The following is an 18,344-nucleotide window of genomic DNA, read 5'->3' on the forward strand; positions in this document are numbered from 1 at the left end:
ATATATATATATATATATATATATATATATGTTTGTGTGTGTGTGTGTGTGTAGAGAGTAGAGAGAGAGAGATCTACAATTTACATGAGCCGCCATTATCAATTTAGACTTATTTAGGATAACTTGTTACACGCTCAAGTGTCGGGTGTCACACGATCGCGTAAACATCTTGTATAGCCCCCACTGTCCGTGAGTTCTCTGTTACTCATTTAAATAGGAATTTTTTTTATCGTGTCCCAATAAAATCAAACGTACTTCATCCATTCATTTAACCTCATTTGACAAATTATTTCACTGTAAATCTTATGCACAATTAATGTGGCTTCTTCTCTCAGTTTTGTTGCAAGAGACGAAGGGGCGTGGTTAATTGTGAAGAACAGTACAGCTCATCTCGAGGCAGTCAGTAGTCCTACAGATATGGCTGCGTGTGGAAGAGCTGCGACGGTCAGTATCTTGTTATTCCTGACGAAGGCGACGCTAGCGGGAGGTTCCACCACCGCCATGCCTCGCCAGACGGAAAACGACTGCGTAGTGCATACTTTGCCGATCGAGGTCCTGCAACAGCTGATCACCAGCGCTGAGGTCATCCTGAAGAACTCCGGCTTAGGAACGACGGCCCAACCCGAGGCAGGATCGTCCGACGCTGCTCTAGATGGTAAGGAATTGTAACTGAGAGTGGGAGTCCTTCAATTTAGCCGGGATAAAAGAGGGCGATCTAGCTTCAGACGATGTTTGACGTGTTAAGGAATCGAAATTAAAAATAAGTAACTTTTGCTCAAGCCTGGAGGAGGGTTGAGTGCCAGGTTAAACACCCAACCCCACTACTTTGAGAAAACAAAAAACACCCAACTCCACTGCTTTTAGGATAAAACACCCAACCCCACTGCCCTGAGAAAACGAAAAACCCCCAACCCCACTACTTTGAGAAGACAAAAAACACCCAACCCCACTACTTTGAGAAAACAAAAAACACCCAACACCACTGCTTTTAGGATAAAACACCCAACCCCACTGCCTTCAGAAAACGAAAAACACCCAACCCCATTCCTTTGAGAGGACAAAAAACACCCAACACCACCAACTTTAGGATAAAACACCAAACCCCACTGCCCTGAAAAAACGAAAAACACCCAACCCCACTACTTTCAGAAGACAAAAAACACCCTACACCAAGATTCTGGCCTTTGAATAAAAGGAATTCAAATCCGTTATTTATCTTCCGTGTCATTTTGAAGGTAATTAATGTTTCCAATAGAAAGTAAATATTTTTTCTTTCAATATAAATATTAAAAGTATTAATATCCCAAAATTTCCACAATAAACTGTTGTTAGCAAATTGGGAATAGGACCTGTGCACGCTGAAAATATAGCCAGTAGTCCTTAATGGTATTATTATTATTATTATTATTATTATCATCATTATTATTATTATTATTATCTTGTTTACCTTTTATTTTCATCAGTAGTTACTGTTCTTCCTCAAGTACCGTAAAACACTGACGACAATAACAAATAATGAGAGATAAAAAAAATATATTATATATATATATATATATATATATATATATATATATATATATATATATATATACATATATATATTATATATATATATATTATATATAATATATATATACATATATATATTATATATATATACATATATATATATTATATATATACATATATATATTATATATACATACATATACACATATAGACACATATATATATATAAGCCGGTAAATAAGATATAGTAAAAGTTATGACAGATGAATGGAAACGTTTATCTCCAGTTAAAATTCCCATTCTCACAGATCGAAAATTTTGAAGTGCCTGGTGCTTGCGCCTATAAAGTTAATTATTAAGTCACAAACACTTCGAATTGGATGTCTTGTACTATTTCCACCCTAAATCCTTTACCACTAGATCAAAATCCATCAATGAACAAAATTCTTTCGTGTTTAACCCGTAAGGGGGCGGTGCCGGCAGTACACCTCACGCAGTGCGCTGTAGGCAATACTTAAGTCCTTTTGCAGCGTCCCTTCGGCCCTTGGCTGCTACCCCTCTCATTCCTTTTACTGTATCTCCATTCATATTCTCTGCCATCCATCTTACTCCCCCCCCCCTCCTAACAATTGTTGTATAGAGCAACTGCGAGATTTTCCTCCTGTTGCACCTTTAAAAGCTTTTTGCTCTCAAATTCCCTTTCAGAGCTAAATGACCTCATAGGTCCCAGCGCTTGGCCGTGGCCGAAATTTTACATTCCATTCCATTCTTTCGCGTTTAAGGCTTTTTTTTTTTATACTTCACACTATTCGTTAACAGATTTATCAAATATCCCCTGGCAATCTCAAACAGGCGTTGCATGTTAGCATTCCCACGCTTTCATAAAAAAAGAGAAATCTTAAAAAAAAGGAGGCAATTATTACAACACATTTTGTTTCCAAAGAAAGTCACAAATCAGATTCATAATCTGTCGCTTCCATTCTTTTGTGCGTTTGGTATGAATTTTGCTGACCTCTCCCCAGCATACGTGATGTGTGTTCTCCTCACCTTCTCACACATTTTCAACCCAGTCTTGCTGTATCACACCTGCAACAGGGAAAAAGCAAAACACTGTTCCTCCCACATCTGTCTCATACCGAAATACCCTGCCATACCCAAAACAGACCCGAGTAATGAAAGCTTACGATTAACCATTTACAGATTAGAACATAAAACTCAAAATTTTAATTTTACAATCGAGTTTTAATCCATCTTGTATAGTCTTCCAATCATAACATGCGGCGAAGATCCCACAGTAAGAATTTCGAAATATGGAGAGCCAAAAATATACAAAAAAAAAAACACCGTATATAAAAAATATATAGTTGCTACGTAACTTTCAAAGCTAGGGCCATTCTGCCCTCATCCATCATTCACGTGACATCATCTTTTTCCTCATAATCAGACTCAATCAACCTCTATCTTGCGCAGAATCAGCCCTGCGCAGAATTGAGAGCGAACTGACGGAGCTGAGGAGAAAAGTGCTCAGTTTAGAGGCAGAAATTTCCCAGATGAAGGAAGGCCAAGAAAATAGTTCGTCCACTTCCCACCAGCAGGAGATTAACAGTAGCGTGGCAGATCAGGTGCAGCTGCTTCAGGAAGAAACCAGACAGGTGAAAGATCAGCTGTCAGCTCAGATGCAGCAGCTTCAGGAAGAGGTGAAGAACCAGCTGCCAATCTGTCGCAACAGGTCACCCAGGCCCTTCGAAGTCCCAGTGGCTACGTCCGGAAGAGGGCTGGAAACACGGGGAGACCTCGATACCAGGTATGGCTACGGATGTTTTTCTTCTGCTTCTTCTTCTCTGCTGACGCGAAAACAAGGGTAAGAGAATGGCCTCACTCATACCAGGTCAAAGGGTAAATACGAAAACAAGGAAGAAAAACAGATTTCGGAAAATGGCTTTACAAGGAGCAGAGAAGAAGTGCAAATCTCTGCCATCCCCCAAAAAGGCCCCTGCTCCCAAATGGTTACATTCCTCTCTCAAAATCTAATCACTTGTTGACAATCACGATTACTGTAATTACTAGACTGGGTAACTAAATTTAGAAAAGGATGCGTAAGGTTTAGTTTCTTGGCCTGGAACGCTCCACAAAAGGCTTAGCTAAGACACCCTATAGTTCCTCTCCCTGAAAAACACACTCGTATCTCTCCAAATATCGAATCACTAGTTGGAAACATATGACCCATTTTGAGTGAAAGTTTTCCTAAAAATTTCTATGTAACGTTTTGCTTCATTCAGTTGACAAACAAACAAACCTCACCAAAATCGTTGCCTCCTTGGTGAATGTGAAAACAGGGGAAGAATGAAAAGTTCAGCTGAAAACCCTTTCCTAACTCAAGCTTTTTAATACGGAAAACTTGAGGGAGAAGACCAAAAACTCATAGTAAATGGTCTTATCCAGCACAGATAAACAAAAAATAAAAAGTCCAAGTGACTGAGCTTAACTAACCAGGACTGACAGAGTAGCAGAAGTCTGAAGGAAAAATAGGAAAGGAAAGAACTGGATACAGTTCGGTGCATTACCGAGGAGGAGGCTGTGAATCGTCTCTTGAGGAAGGAGAGGTTATAGGAACAATTCCCTTGAAGCTTTATCAGGCTTAAGAATGGCTGATGTTAGTTTCTACAATCTTATGATGAAATAACTGCACAAATGTTTTTCAATAGATATATCAAATAAAGAATACGAAGATGTCACCATCCGATGAAATTTAATACTATTTATTTTATATAAGAGCAGAGACCGAGAGAAATATAGCGAAACGCTAGAACCATCATTTTTTAGAGGAAACATCAACAATTTAAAGAAGTTTAGAAAAATTATTGCATTTTGGCAAACATTCAGCTAATAACATTCTCTCTCTATTTCGTTTTTCTCACCAAAAGGCCTCGGGATTGCTACGACCTCCTCCGATCGGGAAGAAACGAAAGTGGAATCTACACAATTTATCCTCAAACGTGAGTAGGACAAGAAATTCTTTTTTTCCGTTTTTATACTGTAAAAATCAATAAAAAATTTAAAATTACAAGAACGAAGTAAAACTCGAGTACTAAATTAGCCACGTTTTACCTGCATGTAGGAAACTAACTTGAATGAGACATATACAGTATATATATATATATATATATATATATATATATATATATATATATATATATATATATATATATATAATCATAACTACTATAAAAATTAAAATCTGGTTGAAAGTCCTGACAGCTTGTCTATTCTATTTCTAAGTCATTAACAAAGGCATCAAGGCTTAGAAATAAAGTAGAAATCCGTTAGTACTTACACCTATTCTTTAATTTTCCTAGTGGTTATGAAAAATATCAAATCATGCACCAGAGAAGTTATATTATGTATATGTGCATATCTATATACATATATAAATACATACATGTGTGTGTGCGTGTATGTGTATGTGTGTGTGTGTTTGTGATACATAGATGCCATGGATAACATAAGTTTAGCGTTAGCAAATAACTTAAGCAGACCAATGTCTTACAAAAGTTTGCTGCATATATAATATATATATATATATATATATAACATAGGCCTATATACATATACATTATATATATGTGTATATATATGTATAATTACATATATATATATATATATATATATATATATATATATATATAATTAAGCAGACAATGTCTTATATACAGTTTGTTGCATATATATGTATATATATAACATATATATACTATGTATATATATATATATATATATATATATTATATAATGTATATATATATATACATATATATATAGTATATATATATATGTATATATAATTATATATAATATATATATATATATATATATATATATATATATATATATATGTATGTATGTATGTATGTATGTATGTATGTATGTGTATATGTATATGTATATATATATATATATATATATATATATATATATATATAATATATATATATATATATATATATATATATATATATATATATATATATGACGCTCCCACACTTATGAACTAGTTACATTCCGAACGGCTCTTCACATCTTGATTTGTTGGTAATTACAATTTGACGTTCGGAAAGTCCTTAAGTACAGTAGTTTACTAATACGAATGATACATAAAACCTAAATATAGAGTAAATTATGATAGAAATACAGCGCAACACACGAGAAGAGGTTTTAACTTCAAGTCTCTCGATGCACTGGTTACCCCAAAGCCAAATCAAAGTCCTTCAAAGAAGGCATCGTGCTCACCCCATAAAAGAAGCATGTTAAAAGAAGAAGAAGAGTAAAGTTAGAATATCCTTCGCCACCTTAAAGCCTGGCTTTCTCTTCTCTTCACCGCTGATGTACGTTTTTCTAGATTTTTTCCAGAAAAGGCCTCTCTCGTCAGTATGAAAAATTTGCTGAGGGGTATAACCTTCCTTATCAATGATTTCCTTGAGTATCTTGGAACATTTTTCGGCTGCTCTTTTGTCGGCGCTCGCTGCCTCACAAGTAACGGACACTTGATGGAAATTGGCGCATTTTTTGAAGCAATGAAACCGTCCATGAATTGCAGTAAATGTTTTATCTGCAGCGCCTTTGCCAGCCTTAGCCTTCAAATAACTGAAAAGCTTTTAGCCTTTTTCCTCAATCAGCTTGAAGGGCTTTGTCTCCGGCGTTCCATCCAGATACCCAAAAGTTTTTCCATTTCTTCTAGCATCCCTCCACCTACTCTTTACTTATAATTGTTGACTGCATTGGCACGGCACTTTTCACGTGTTCCATGATTATATCTTTGTTGTTAAAAATTGTGCCTATAGTCAAGATATTCATAATATAATGGCGAGCTACCTGAACCCATTTTTCACCACTTTCTAATTTCTTTATAATTGCCACTTTTGTTTCCATTGGGATAGCTTGCTGCCTTTTACCACCGCCAATATCTTCTCTTATTTTACGCTTGCCATTAGCCATGATAGATAAAGGATGGACTTTGTATTTCACGATAAAATCACAAGAATTAATCGGAGCACAAGAGATGACGTCTTACCCACTTGTATAGGATCAAGAGTCTAGGATGGAGTACTGGCGTATTAGCATCAGCTACAGCGCTGTTCAGCGGCAAAGACTGTAAAAGACCGTGGCGGGCAATTAACTTAAGGATGGCAGACGGAGCCTCTGAACAAATTTTAATTTACAATCAAGGTTGTTCGTATCTCTGAAAGTTCGTAACTTGAAAGTTCATAAGTAGAGGAGCTTCTGTAAGTATGTATGTGTGTATGTATGTGTGTGTATACATATACATATATATATGTATGTATGTATGTATGTATAAATAAATAAAATAAATAAAGAAAAAGTCCACGAAGGAAAGGGAAACACTGGAGTGCTGCGAGGCCTTTCGACTGTCTGTCGTCCTTTACTTAGCAGTCGACTAAGTAAAGGACGACAGACAGTCGAAAGGTCTCGTAGCACTCTAGTGTTTCCCTTTCCTTCGTGGATTTTATCTTTGTTTATATATTCATCACGTTCCATATTTTCGTGATTCAGTTATACATATGTATATATAAAATAAAATTTGCTTTTTTATGCCAGATGTGGAATTGCAGGCGAAGGGGTCGATGTCTGGTGTGACATGGGCGAGAAAGAAGTCGACGATGGCGGATGGACCGTTGTCCTTCTTCGAAGACCTCTTGATACCCAGGTGAACTTCAACAGAGGATGGCGCGATTACAGAATTGGATTTGGCAGTCCAGACACAGAGTACTGGATAGGTGAGGCTTTTCTAAGTTCCTACACTCTTTTGTTTTAAATAATCAATAGGCAAGGTTTTACTGGAAATATTTGTCTATTTTTAATGATGAACAACTTAGAATTTTCTTTCATTTTGTCCTCCTTGGTTCCTACAAACTTCTCACTCTTAAGAGACAGCTGGAAAGACTCATTTTTTCCTTGTCTGTTAAGCTTTGGAAATGTTTCCTTGCTTCTCCTTGCCTTACTCCAGTAACCAGGCCTTCAAAGATGCTTTGTGGATTAACTCCCACTCCTTTACGTTCTTGCTTCATTTTATTGTTTTCATAGGAAAGGACGAAATATGTATGTAGGTAAAAATAAAATTATTATGTAATGTTGTACAGCGTCTCATAAAACTCATCAAATAGAAATCAACTGTGAACTGGCGGTCTTGTATTGGCTGTTGTCTCACGTTCGCTAAGTTACTGCATAATTTGATCAGGCGATTCAGATATGGCAAATGTCCTCCAACTGTTATTTCTGTGACAAGTGCCACCTCGACCTGTAATGGGATGCACGAAGAAGACTCAGCATCCACAGTGCCTATAGTCGAAAGCTACCATTTTATGGTTTGCTCATATTATTTCCAAATACAGCTTTTTACCCGTAAACATAAATGCAGATATTCATTTATCACCAGAAATATATTAATGTATTTATTTCGAGGTGAACCGAGTTACCATGAGACCCATCACCAAAAAAAAAATTTAATTCCATTTTAATTGATAACATGCTCAGTTCAAAGTCCAATGATACCCAATACCAGAATACATTATCATTATTCATATTATTATCATTGTGCTCATACATTGTAGTACAAGCTAAAAGAGATCGTCAGTTTCAAAGCAGGCTTCAGTTGGATAGAAACCTCATATCTGTATAAAATACTGTAGAAAAGCAGAGCCCAAATAGAAATGTACTATATTAAGGCATAATTAATAATAGGTATAGAAATGAACTAACCTGAAGAAAGAAACATATATTGAAAGCATAGATATAATAACGGGTATATATATAAATTCATAAAAACAAAAGGTAAATAAATAAACAGATATAAGTATATCATAAGCAAGCTTCTATCGACAGGTAACGACGTGCTCCATGCCCTCACGAATGGAGCAACCCAAGTGCTCCGGGTGGACATGACCGACTGGGACGGGGAGTCCAGGTACGCTGAGTACAGCTCCTTCCATGTCGCCGACAGAGACCACGAGTACAGCCTCCGACTGGGAACAGTATCCGGGACTGCTGGAGACTCCCTCAAGAATCATGATAACATGCTCTTCTCCACTCCCGACAGAGATAACGATATTGATGGTGAGTTAAAACCTTCCCCATGTTGAAGTTTCTGAAGGTTTCAAGGTGGTTTGGTCTTGCGGAGAAAATGGAGAATGACAGTATAGTGATGGAATCGTGCATGGCGCAGTGTATATATAGATGGGAAGGGGAGTTCAACATGCAACTCATGAGCTTTCTTGGCTGGTAAAAAAGCAGCTGATGTTGTGAACTTTGAATGTGAAACTTTTCCTTCAGAGAGCAGCATCAGTATGCAGTGAATGCACTTTGCCGTCAAACTTCCCAGTTCCAGGGGTCCTTTATTCCTCCCACCATTAGACAGTGGACTGTGGAACAGACTGTCTGAGGATGTTGTGCAACTGGAACATGAGAAGTTCAAGCCCAGGTGCAATGCATTACTACCCTAATACTGTACAATTCTCCTTGTTTTTTTTAATAATCGACAGTAATCCTTCAATTATCCGGATTAATAGAGCCAAGGGTCCGTCGGATAAGGGCAAAATCCAAATAACGGCAAGTAAAAAATTCTAGGGGTATTCAAGGGCGATTCTGTACCCTTCCTCACCTAACCTTGGTAACACCACATAACTGTAAATACTCAGCATGCTTATAAACAACAACCATCATGCTTTAAACTGATAACTTTATGCCAAAGGCAATTATCTACCATTTTTTCCCATATATGTAACAAAATATATTGCATAAATATACTTTGAAATACATGCATCTCCATTTTCTCTCCCTAGTAAATGACACAGTATAAATGGTTTATGTAGGTAAAATAACAGCTTCATTACCATTATCTTGATCTTAAATACAGTCGTAACAGCCATTTTTGACTTTTGCAAATGGATGCTGTGAGTGTACATGTGGGCTAGCCTAGGTCTATAGTTCACACATAATTGCACATTTTTATCTCAAATATGGTAATACAACATGGTAACAACTGATAAGGAAGTTACTGTATAAAAAGAAATTAAAGGTCATAAAACCAAGGTAGGCTGTGGGCAAACCTACCTGCGCTTACCTGCATCTTACCATGGTTTTATGACCTTTTAAGTATCTTTATACAGTAACTTCTTCATCAGTTGTTACCATGTTGTATTACCATATTTGAGATAAAAATGTGTGGTTATGTGTGAGCTACAGACCTAGGCTAGCCCAGAAGTACACTTGTGAGAGGGTGCGAAAGAAAGAGCAGGTAGATGAGTACTGCTAGTTTATTGAGGAAGCATCCCACTTATAAAGCTGTGTCCGGACGTCAGTATGAAAACACAAAGACATTCAAGTGACATACAAGTGACCCGAGGTCAATCATTCAATATGCAAAATAAGACAGGTACATACAGGCAATGTGACACTAAAAACAGTAGATTAAATACAAGGATACTCTGCCACATACACAATATACGCAGACAAAAATGGATAGGTAATGAATGTACAATTACATAGTAAAAATAGGGCTGATTATCCTGATCTAGGGTCAGGCGAAAAGGCACCGTAGAAAACGGGAGGTTCTTCACAGAAAACCCATTTAGCGGGGGCTTTACAATACTCCCCTCCCCCCTCAAGACATAGGTAATGTCTGATCAAGGTAAGTATCTGCTGGGGTGGCGGAGAGGGCCGCGGCTTCCTGACGTCAAGCTGAGGGGTGCGTTCGACTCCGGTGTGTTGCGTGTGGGAGTGGTTGGTTGTTCCCCTGCCTGGGCCCAGGTCCTTCCAGGGGCGCCCACACAACTTTCTTGTGGGCAGGGTGGACTGAGGGGGCGACGTCTCCTGTGGGGGGCTCTGGCGAGTGCCACCAATGTCCTCCTCCAGGATTGCGGGCTTGAGGCGGTCTATCGACACCCAGTCGTCCTTCCCGTGGATGGCCACCCAGAATGCCTTTTTGTTTCTCTCCAGCACGAGGAAAGGCCCCCTGTAGGGCCTGGTTAAGGGCGGGCAGACGGCGTCGTTCCTGACAAAGACGTAGGTGGTGGAGGACAGACTGGGAGGCATGAAGGGGGACGTCCTGTTGGTATACGTCCGCTGGTGGGGGGCGAACTTTTCGACCCTGTCGCGGAGCCTCTGTGCTGTTAGGTTGTCCCAGTCCTGCGTGATGAGTTCGCCCTGGACAACGAGGGACTCCCAGTAGACTTTTTATGCTGCAGACGGGTCGCCGTTGGCTCTGGGGGCGGTCCTCAACCTGAGGAGGACCCAGGGCAGCTGGTACTTCCAATTGTCGGCGGTGCAACGAGCCATGAGGAACGCCTTCAGGGACCCGTGAAACCTTTCCACCAATCTGTTGGCTGCGGGGTTATAGACGGTGGTGCTGTGGTGAGTGGTCCCCAGCAGGCGTGCCAGGGCGGTCCACAGCTCGGACAGGAAAGCTGGGCCCCTGTCCGTAGTTATGTTGTCCGTGACACCGAACCGGCTGAGCCAGCTGGAGAGGAAGGCCTTGGCACATGCACTGGGGGTGGCTTCTTCCATGGGAGTCGCCTCGGGCAACATGGTGGAGCGGTTGACGACTGTCAGAAGGTATCTGGCTCCTCCTGATGGGGGAAGAGGACCCACAACGTCGACGTGGATGTGCCCAAACCATCCTCCTGGCTGAGGAAAGTCGCCCACCCCCGACTCGGTGTGACGCTCCACTTTGCTGGTCTGGTACTGAATGCACAGCCTCGCCCAGGCCGTTGCGTCCTTCCGTATGTCGTGCCAGACGAACTTCTCTGCCAGCAGCTTGGCTGTCGTCCTGCCGGAGGGGTGGGACAGTCCATGGATGATGTTGAAAACCAGACGTCAGCGGGAGGCGGGCACCAGTGGGCAGGGCTGGCCAGTGCTTACGTCGCTCAGCAGTGTTGGCCCTCCAGGGGTGAGGGGCACGTCCTTCCACTTCAGCGACGTGATGGCAGTGCGGTAAGCTGGAATCTCTGGGTCGGTGGCCTGTTCCGTGGGTGAGGTCCTCGTAGTCGATCCCGAGCTGCACCGCGTTGAGTTTAATTCTCGAGAGGGCATCCGCTACAGGGTTCTTCCTGCCAGGGAGGTATTTGATGGTGCAGGTGAACTCCTGTGATGGCCGCGAGGTGCCGCTGCTGCCTGGAGGACCATGCATTCCCCATCTTGGTGAAGGCGTGGACCAGCATATGGTGGCCCATCCAAACTGTGAAGGGCGTACCCTCCAGGAGGAACTTGAAGTGGCATACCGCCTGGTACACCACGAAGAGTTCCCTGTCGAAGGTGCTGTAGCGGGACTCGGTGGGGTTGAGCTTCCTGCTGAAGAAGGCGATGGGCTGAGGGGCTCCGTTGACGACCTGCTCCAGGACAGCCCCACAGGCGACGTTGCTGGCGTCCGTTGTTAGCTGGAGGGGGGCGTTGGGGTCCTGGTGGGCCAAGGCTGTTGCCTTGACGAGGGCAGCCTTCGTCAGGGAGAAGGCCCGCTGCTGGTTGGGGCCCCACACTAAGGACTTCGGATGGCCCTTCAGGATGTCCGTCATGGGGGCCATGGTGTGCGCGACCCCAGGGATGAACCTCCTGTAGTAGTTGACCATCCCAAGGAATTCTTGTACGCCCCTGACGGAGGTAGGGGTGGGGAACCGGATAACGGCCTCAACCTTCGATGCAAGTGGGCGGACGCCTCCCAGGGATATCTCATGGCCAAGGAAGTCGACTCTTTGGACGCCGAAGGTGAACTTGTCGAACCTGACAACGAGGCCGTTCTCCTGCAGGCGCTGTAGGACCTTCCGGATGTGCCACAGGTGTTCTTTGTGCAGACGTCATTACGAAGACATACAAAGACATACAAGTGACCCGAGATCAACCATTCAATATGCAAAATAAGACAGGTACATACAGATAACGTGACAATAAAAACAGCAGATTAAATGCAGAGATACTATGCCACATACACAATATACAAAGACAAAAATGGATAGGTAATGAATGTACAATTACATATAGTAAAATTAAGGCTGATTATCCTGACCTAGGGTCAGGCGAAAAGGCACCGTAGAAAATGGGAGGTTCTTCACAGAAAACCCATTTAGCGGGGACTTTACACACTCACGGCATCCATTTGCAAAAGTAAAAAATGGCTAATACGACTGTATTTAAGATAAAGGTAATTGTAATGAAACTGTTATTTTACTTACATAATCCATTTATACTGTATTATTATACTCACATCTTATCTTTGTATTATATAAAATAAAAAAGAGTGCCCCACTATTTGTAATGTTTACATTCAGAATCAGCAGATTGAGCCTACTACTAAAAGAATAAGGAAAGTAGTTTTTACTTGATAAAAGAAACTAATGTATTAATGGGATTATTATTTTTATTTTTGTACACAAATGTAAAATGGATATACAAAGGTAAACTAACATACTTTATGTTGAAGTAAAATCCCTCAAAATCACACAACAGCTATTTCCAGATTCGTTTGTTTACCGATGTAAACATATCTCAGTTCCCCCCTTCTCTCTCTCTCTCTCTCAGTACTGTAGATATCCTTTAAAACACGAAAATAAAACTCCATGAAGTTCACGATGCCATCAAATGAGAGTGTGTACATACTTACATATGTGTTATCATTTTTTTTTTTCTTTGCTTGATTTACTGTACCGTTTTTTGTTGCAAGTTTAGTTGACTATCACACATACTGTAACAGTAAACAAGAGAATATTTTACCACTGTTGATATTTCATCTCTAATCACCATAAAAATGTTCAAAACAAGAGTTTCATATGTAGGCAAGACAAAACCAAACAGGCTATGTCAAGTTCACCGACGGCATGGAATGAGTGTGTGCATACGCACGTACCCTATACATGCAATTGTTATCCGTTGGTTTTAAAACAAAAATTTTAAAAATAAGAAAATACAGCGAAAATCTAACGAGAATACTGTAGCTTTACATATAAACAAAATAGTGCAAAACTGTGTGTCACTGTATTAGGCTTGTAAAGTCCCCGTTCAACGCGTTCTCTGTAGAGACCATCCCGTTTTCTGTGGTGACTTCACATCGACCTAAGGTTGATCGGAATATATATTTATCATCATAATTGTAAACTGTATATGTTGTCTTTCTAAACAATCATGCTTCATGTACAAGTAACGAGTTATTTATGTTATGGGTCAGACATTATTGATCACTATGTTTCCTGTATGAACCTGTCCTGTTTTTGTAAGAAATTAGTTTGACCTCAGGTCACTTGTAAATCTTTGTACCAGCAGTCTCTGCGAACTATGCAGACATCCGCATCCCGCTTTATAAGCAGCTCGCTTTCATCAATAAACCACTTACGGGCTGCTCTATGAGCAAGAGCCCGTGCTGGCATAAGGCCAGCTTAATAAAAAAAAAATCAGTAAACCAGCTGCACTTGTCTTCCTGCTCATTATTTTGCACCTCTCTCACAGGCTTTAACATAAACATACCTCGTTTTCTCTCTCTCCCTCTCTCTCTCTCTCTCTCTCTCTCTCTCTCTCTCTCTCTCTCTCTCTTTACGTTATGGTTACTGACCAGTTCTCTCTCTCTCGTCTTAATGCTACACTTATTGACCCCTTTTCTCTCTCTCTCTCTCTCTCTCTCTCTCTCTCTCTCTCTCTCTCTCTCTCTCTCTTTACGTTACGGTTACTGACCAGTTCTCTCTCTCTCGTCTTAATGCTACACTTACTGATCCCATTTCTCTCTCTCTCTCTCTCTCTCTCTCTCTCTCTCTCTTCTCTCTCTACTTTGGTTTACTGACCAGTTCTCTCTCTCGTCTTAATGCTACACTTATTGACCCATTTTCTCTCTCTCTCTCTCTCTCTCTCTCTCTCTCTCTCTCTCTCTCTCTCTCTCTCTTTACGTTACCTGACCAGTTCTCTCTCTCTCTTAATGCTCTTATTGACCCCTTTTCTCTAATCTCTCTCTCTCTCTCTCTCTTTACGTTACGGTTACTGACCAGTTCTCTCTCTCTCGTCTTAATGCTACACTTACTGACCCCTTTTCTCTCTCTCCCTCTCTCTCTCTCTCTCTCTTTACGTTACGGTTACTGACCAGTTCTCTCTCTCTCTCGTCTTAATGCTACACTTACTGACCCCTTTTCTCTCTCTCTCTCTCTCTCTCTCTCTCTCTCTCTCTCTCTCTCCTGTGTATTAGTACTGTAAATATAATTTAATGAAATATCAATTACTGTGCCATAAACATAAAAACACGAAACTGCACAAACTCCAGGAAGTTCACGAAACTATCAAATGAGTGCATGCATACGTAGGTACATGTTAATTTATTTTTTGCTTTGCCTGATTTACTGTATCATTTTTCATTACAAGTTTAGTTGACTCTAAGTATGATTATCAAACATATTATAACAGTACACAAGAAAATATTTTATTACTGTTGATGTTTCATCTCTAATCATCATAAAAATATTTCAAATCAGAATTTCATACATAGGCAACACAAAATCAACAGGCTGTAGCAAGTTTACCCAGGCTACAGAATTAGTGTGTACACGGGTTGCCACTTTCCTTTTTATTCCTTTCTCTCTCTTATACCCTATTGACATGATTGCATTTATATTTTGGCATGAAAGAACAAAAAATGAGAAAATGCAGGAAGATATAAACAAGAACTCTGTAGCATAAAATATAAATAAAAAATGGAGTGTGTGCGTGTTACTGTACTTAGACTTTGATGTAAAGATACCTCAATTAATGTTGTACGTCTTTAAATAAAATGCGAATTACTGTTATCATAAACATAAAAACACGAAACCAAATAACCTGTATCAAGTCAGGTCTACCTAGCTCTTCACCATCTAAAACTGCATTCCCTCTCCCTCCCAGCCACAGAAACTGCTCACCAGCTCCACCCACCTTCCAAAACAACAGCTCTGAGCCTTCCTCTTCCCTGCCTTACTGCCCCTCCTCTCTGATGGCACCAAGCCATCCGACCAACCACTTCCCCACCACCATGGAAACCTCTCAAGGCCTCCCCGACCCCCAAAACCCTTTCCCAGTCAGCCTAAGTGTAGGCAGTGTTACCAACATTTTCTTGAGGCTGAACAAAATTTCAAACCATGGGAGGGCAGTTTTTTCAAATTTTTAAAAATTGATATATATCCTTGGGGCCTTGATCGCTGGTCCGGGTGTGTCAGATAATGTCAAGTTTTGGATAATGGCAATCCAGATAATTGAGGGATTACTTTACATATTAACTGGGATTCTAAAAACCACCAGAAAATCAGATCCTTTAGGATGACCACAAAAAATAGGTTGCTGTCAATAGTTCACCCAGCAGACGCATTACTTTGCACTAACCCAGAATGTAGAAATGACCACCACAGGAGAGATCTTAAAGAATTCTATTCGAATATAATATCCACTATGCTTCCCTCTGGCAGGGATACCTTTAGATTTTGTCAAGGCAACACTTGTAACATACCTAGGCCTATACACACTCACGAAAAACATTTTTCCTGTGGAGGGAAAATGGTAGCCCGAGGGAAGGACACTTTGCATTGCTAATGAGACAGGTGATAGCGCAGTTCCAACTTCCTCTTAAGCACTGCAGACAAATGTAGGCCCAAGTGTTCGTTAGGGTTTAAGCAAAAAGCTAGTAACCATTTTCCCTGGCCGACACCTGTAAGAATATATATATATATATATATATATATATATATATATATATATATATATATATATATATATATATATATAATATATATATATATAAATATATATATATATATATATATATATATATATATATAAATATATATATATATATATATATATATATATATATATAAATATATATATATATATATATATATATATATATATATATATATATACATCCTATACTGTATATTATATGGTACTGAAGTCGAGTTTCTCAGGAAGTCTTCAGGGATTACATTACTAGCCCCATGCCATTTCCCTTGACCTCAGTATAATGGTTCCCTTGAGCATTACTGCTCTTCACAAATTTAATGAACCTCTCTTACACTCCGTCTCCAGAGACTTCAGTTCTGGGTACTTGATTCTCAATCATTTGTTTTCCACTGCCACAGATATGACTAGGGTCGATTTAGCCCAGAAGAGGTCTTTATGCCATAATTTCTTTGGAACTGGACTGTCATCCATTCTTTTAAAAATGCCATCTAATGTAGTCTTTTCCTACTTATGTTGTAAATGATATTTGTGTATCGTAAGGATCTTTTTCATGCTGTGACAAAGAAAGCTCAGTGAGTTCTTTTAAGAAGGTGCACAAGGGTTGGCCATACAGTAAGTGGGATTTATCTTGGAATGGAATGGATATTAAAATTTAGACCAAAGGCCAAGCGCTTTCACCTATGAGGTCATTCAGCGCTGAAAGGGAAATTGAGAGTAAAAAGGTTTGAAAAGTTTAACAGTAGGAAAACCTCGCAGTTGCACTATGAAACAATTGTTAGGAGAGGGTGGAAAGTAAGATGGAAGAAAGCGAATATGAACGGAGTTACAGTAAAAGAAATAAAAGGGGGCTGCAGCTGGGGGCCGAAGGGACGCTGCAAAGAATTTTAGGTAATGCCTACAGTACACAGCGTGAGTGAGGATTTATCTTGCCACTAAAGGTGATGGCTCCAGCTTGGGATGTGTGTGTGTGTGTTTGTTTGTATGTCTGTGCGTTTGATTGGGCTAAAAGATTCGGTGTGACAGTTAGTGATTTGTGAAAATTATCCATATGCAACCAAGCGATCCAGCAGAGATGTAAGAGTTGGGCACACACTGTGAGCAGTAATGCTCGATATAGCCATTTAGTAATTCATATTTTCCTTCTTATAAACCTTATTTCCATTTCATTTACTCTTATACACCATATTTTTTCTTCATTCCTACACCTCAGGCCAACCTGATTTTTCGTTTTTCACAACTTAAATTTTTCTTTGCTCATGCAAATTACATCTTAACTTCAGCCAGTAATGCAACTTATTTTCCCAAGTCATAAAAATTTGGTATTTCCCGATTTTAGTCTTACGATCCTCTTCTTCTTCCACCACAGATTCTCGGCACTGCGGAACTGTATACAGCAGTGGCTTCTGGTTTTACAAATGTTACTCAGTGAGTCCAACGAACCAACTTCTGAGCAAGCAGAAAAACGTGAAGGGAATAACCTGGAATTCATTTCACGCTGACAGGACCACGCTGCAAAGCATCACCTTTAAAGTGAAGCCAGCCATGTGTTATAGGGGATGATTTCTTTCAGTAATAAACCATGGCAATTATGATACCAACAGCCTTAAAATCACAGTGTCAATCCATGCACAGTAAAACTTTCTTTTAAAAAGACTGTAAAGGGTGACTGTGAAAAAACTAACGAAATAAAGAATTTTGTAAACTGCGAGTACATAGCAGTCTACTGAGTATTCTTCAGTAACCGTCTTTGCTAGCTTGCCTACTCAATCACGAACACTCAGGTGTTTGTAAATATCTAATGGATCCATGACTGTTTTGTTTTTCCTTAGCCTACCCAAAGTAACAGGGTAAATCCCAGGCGGATGTGGGAATGCTCTACTTTCTAGTTTCTTTGATTTGGGGGAATTTCTAAAGCAATAAACGGCTTATACTGACCCCCAATCCAATCCTCTCTTAGACAGTTCTAAATGATGAAAGGGGGAGAAGACACCATTACCGCCCTCGAGGAGGTCTATACTTCAGGCATTGTCTTCAAAAGGCACCTTTGTGAAACACAAATACCCCAGACAGCAACTATTTCTAGTACGACA

The 18,344-nt window shown here is 39.9% G+C and overlaps 1 protein-coding gene across 1 annotated transcript; it reads left to right on the top strand.

The window, feature by feature from the left end:
• Positions 1 to 336: 336 nt before the first annotated feature.
• On the top strand, positions 337 to 18,067 carry LOC136836500 (techylectin-5A-like). The gene is made up of 6 exons (XM_067100847.1): positions 337 to 655; positions 2,980 to 3,313; positions 4,434 to 4,505; positions 7,123 to 7,301; positions 8,407 to 8,637; positions 17,621 to 18,067. Exons 1-6 carry the CDS (start codon positions 418 to 420, stop codon positions 17,812 to 17,814), a joined length of 1,248 nt encoding a protein of 415 aa, XP_066956948.1. The 5' UTR covers positions 337 to 417; the 3' UTR covers positions 17,815 to 18,067.
• Positions 18,068 to 18,344: the final 277 nt, after the last annotated feature.

This window comes from Macrobrachium rosenbergii, chromosome 56 (genome assembly GCF_040412425.1).
Source record: "Macrobrachium rosenbergii isolate ZJJX-2024 chromosome 56, ASM4041242v1, whole genome shotgun sequence".
NCBI lineage: Eukaryota > Metazoa > Arthropoda > Malacostraca > Decapoda > Palaemonidae > Macrobrachium > Macrobrachium rosenbergii.

Coding starts and splice junctions, on each gene's coding strand:
- LOC136836500 (XM_067100847.1), top strand. CDS start 418: ATGGCTGCGTGTGGAAGAGCTGCGACGGTCAGTATCTTGTTATTCCTG. Junction 656..2,979: donor GTCCGACGCTGCTCTAGATG/GTAAGGAATTGT, acceptor TATCTTGCGCAG/AATCAGCCCTGCGCAGAATT. Junction 7,302..8,406: donor AGACACAGAGTACTGGATAG/GTGAGGCTTTTC, acceptor TTCTATCGACAG/GTAACGACGTGCTCCATGCC.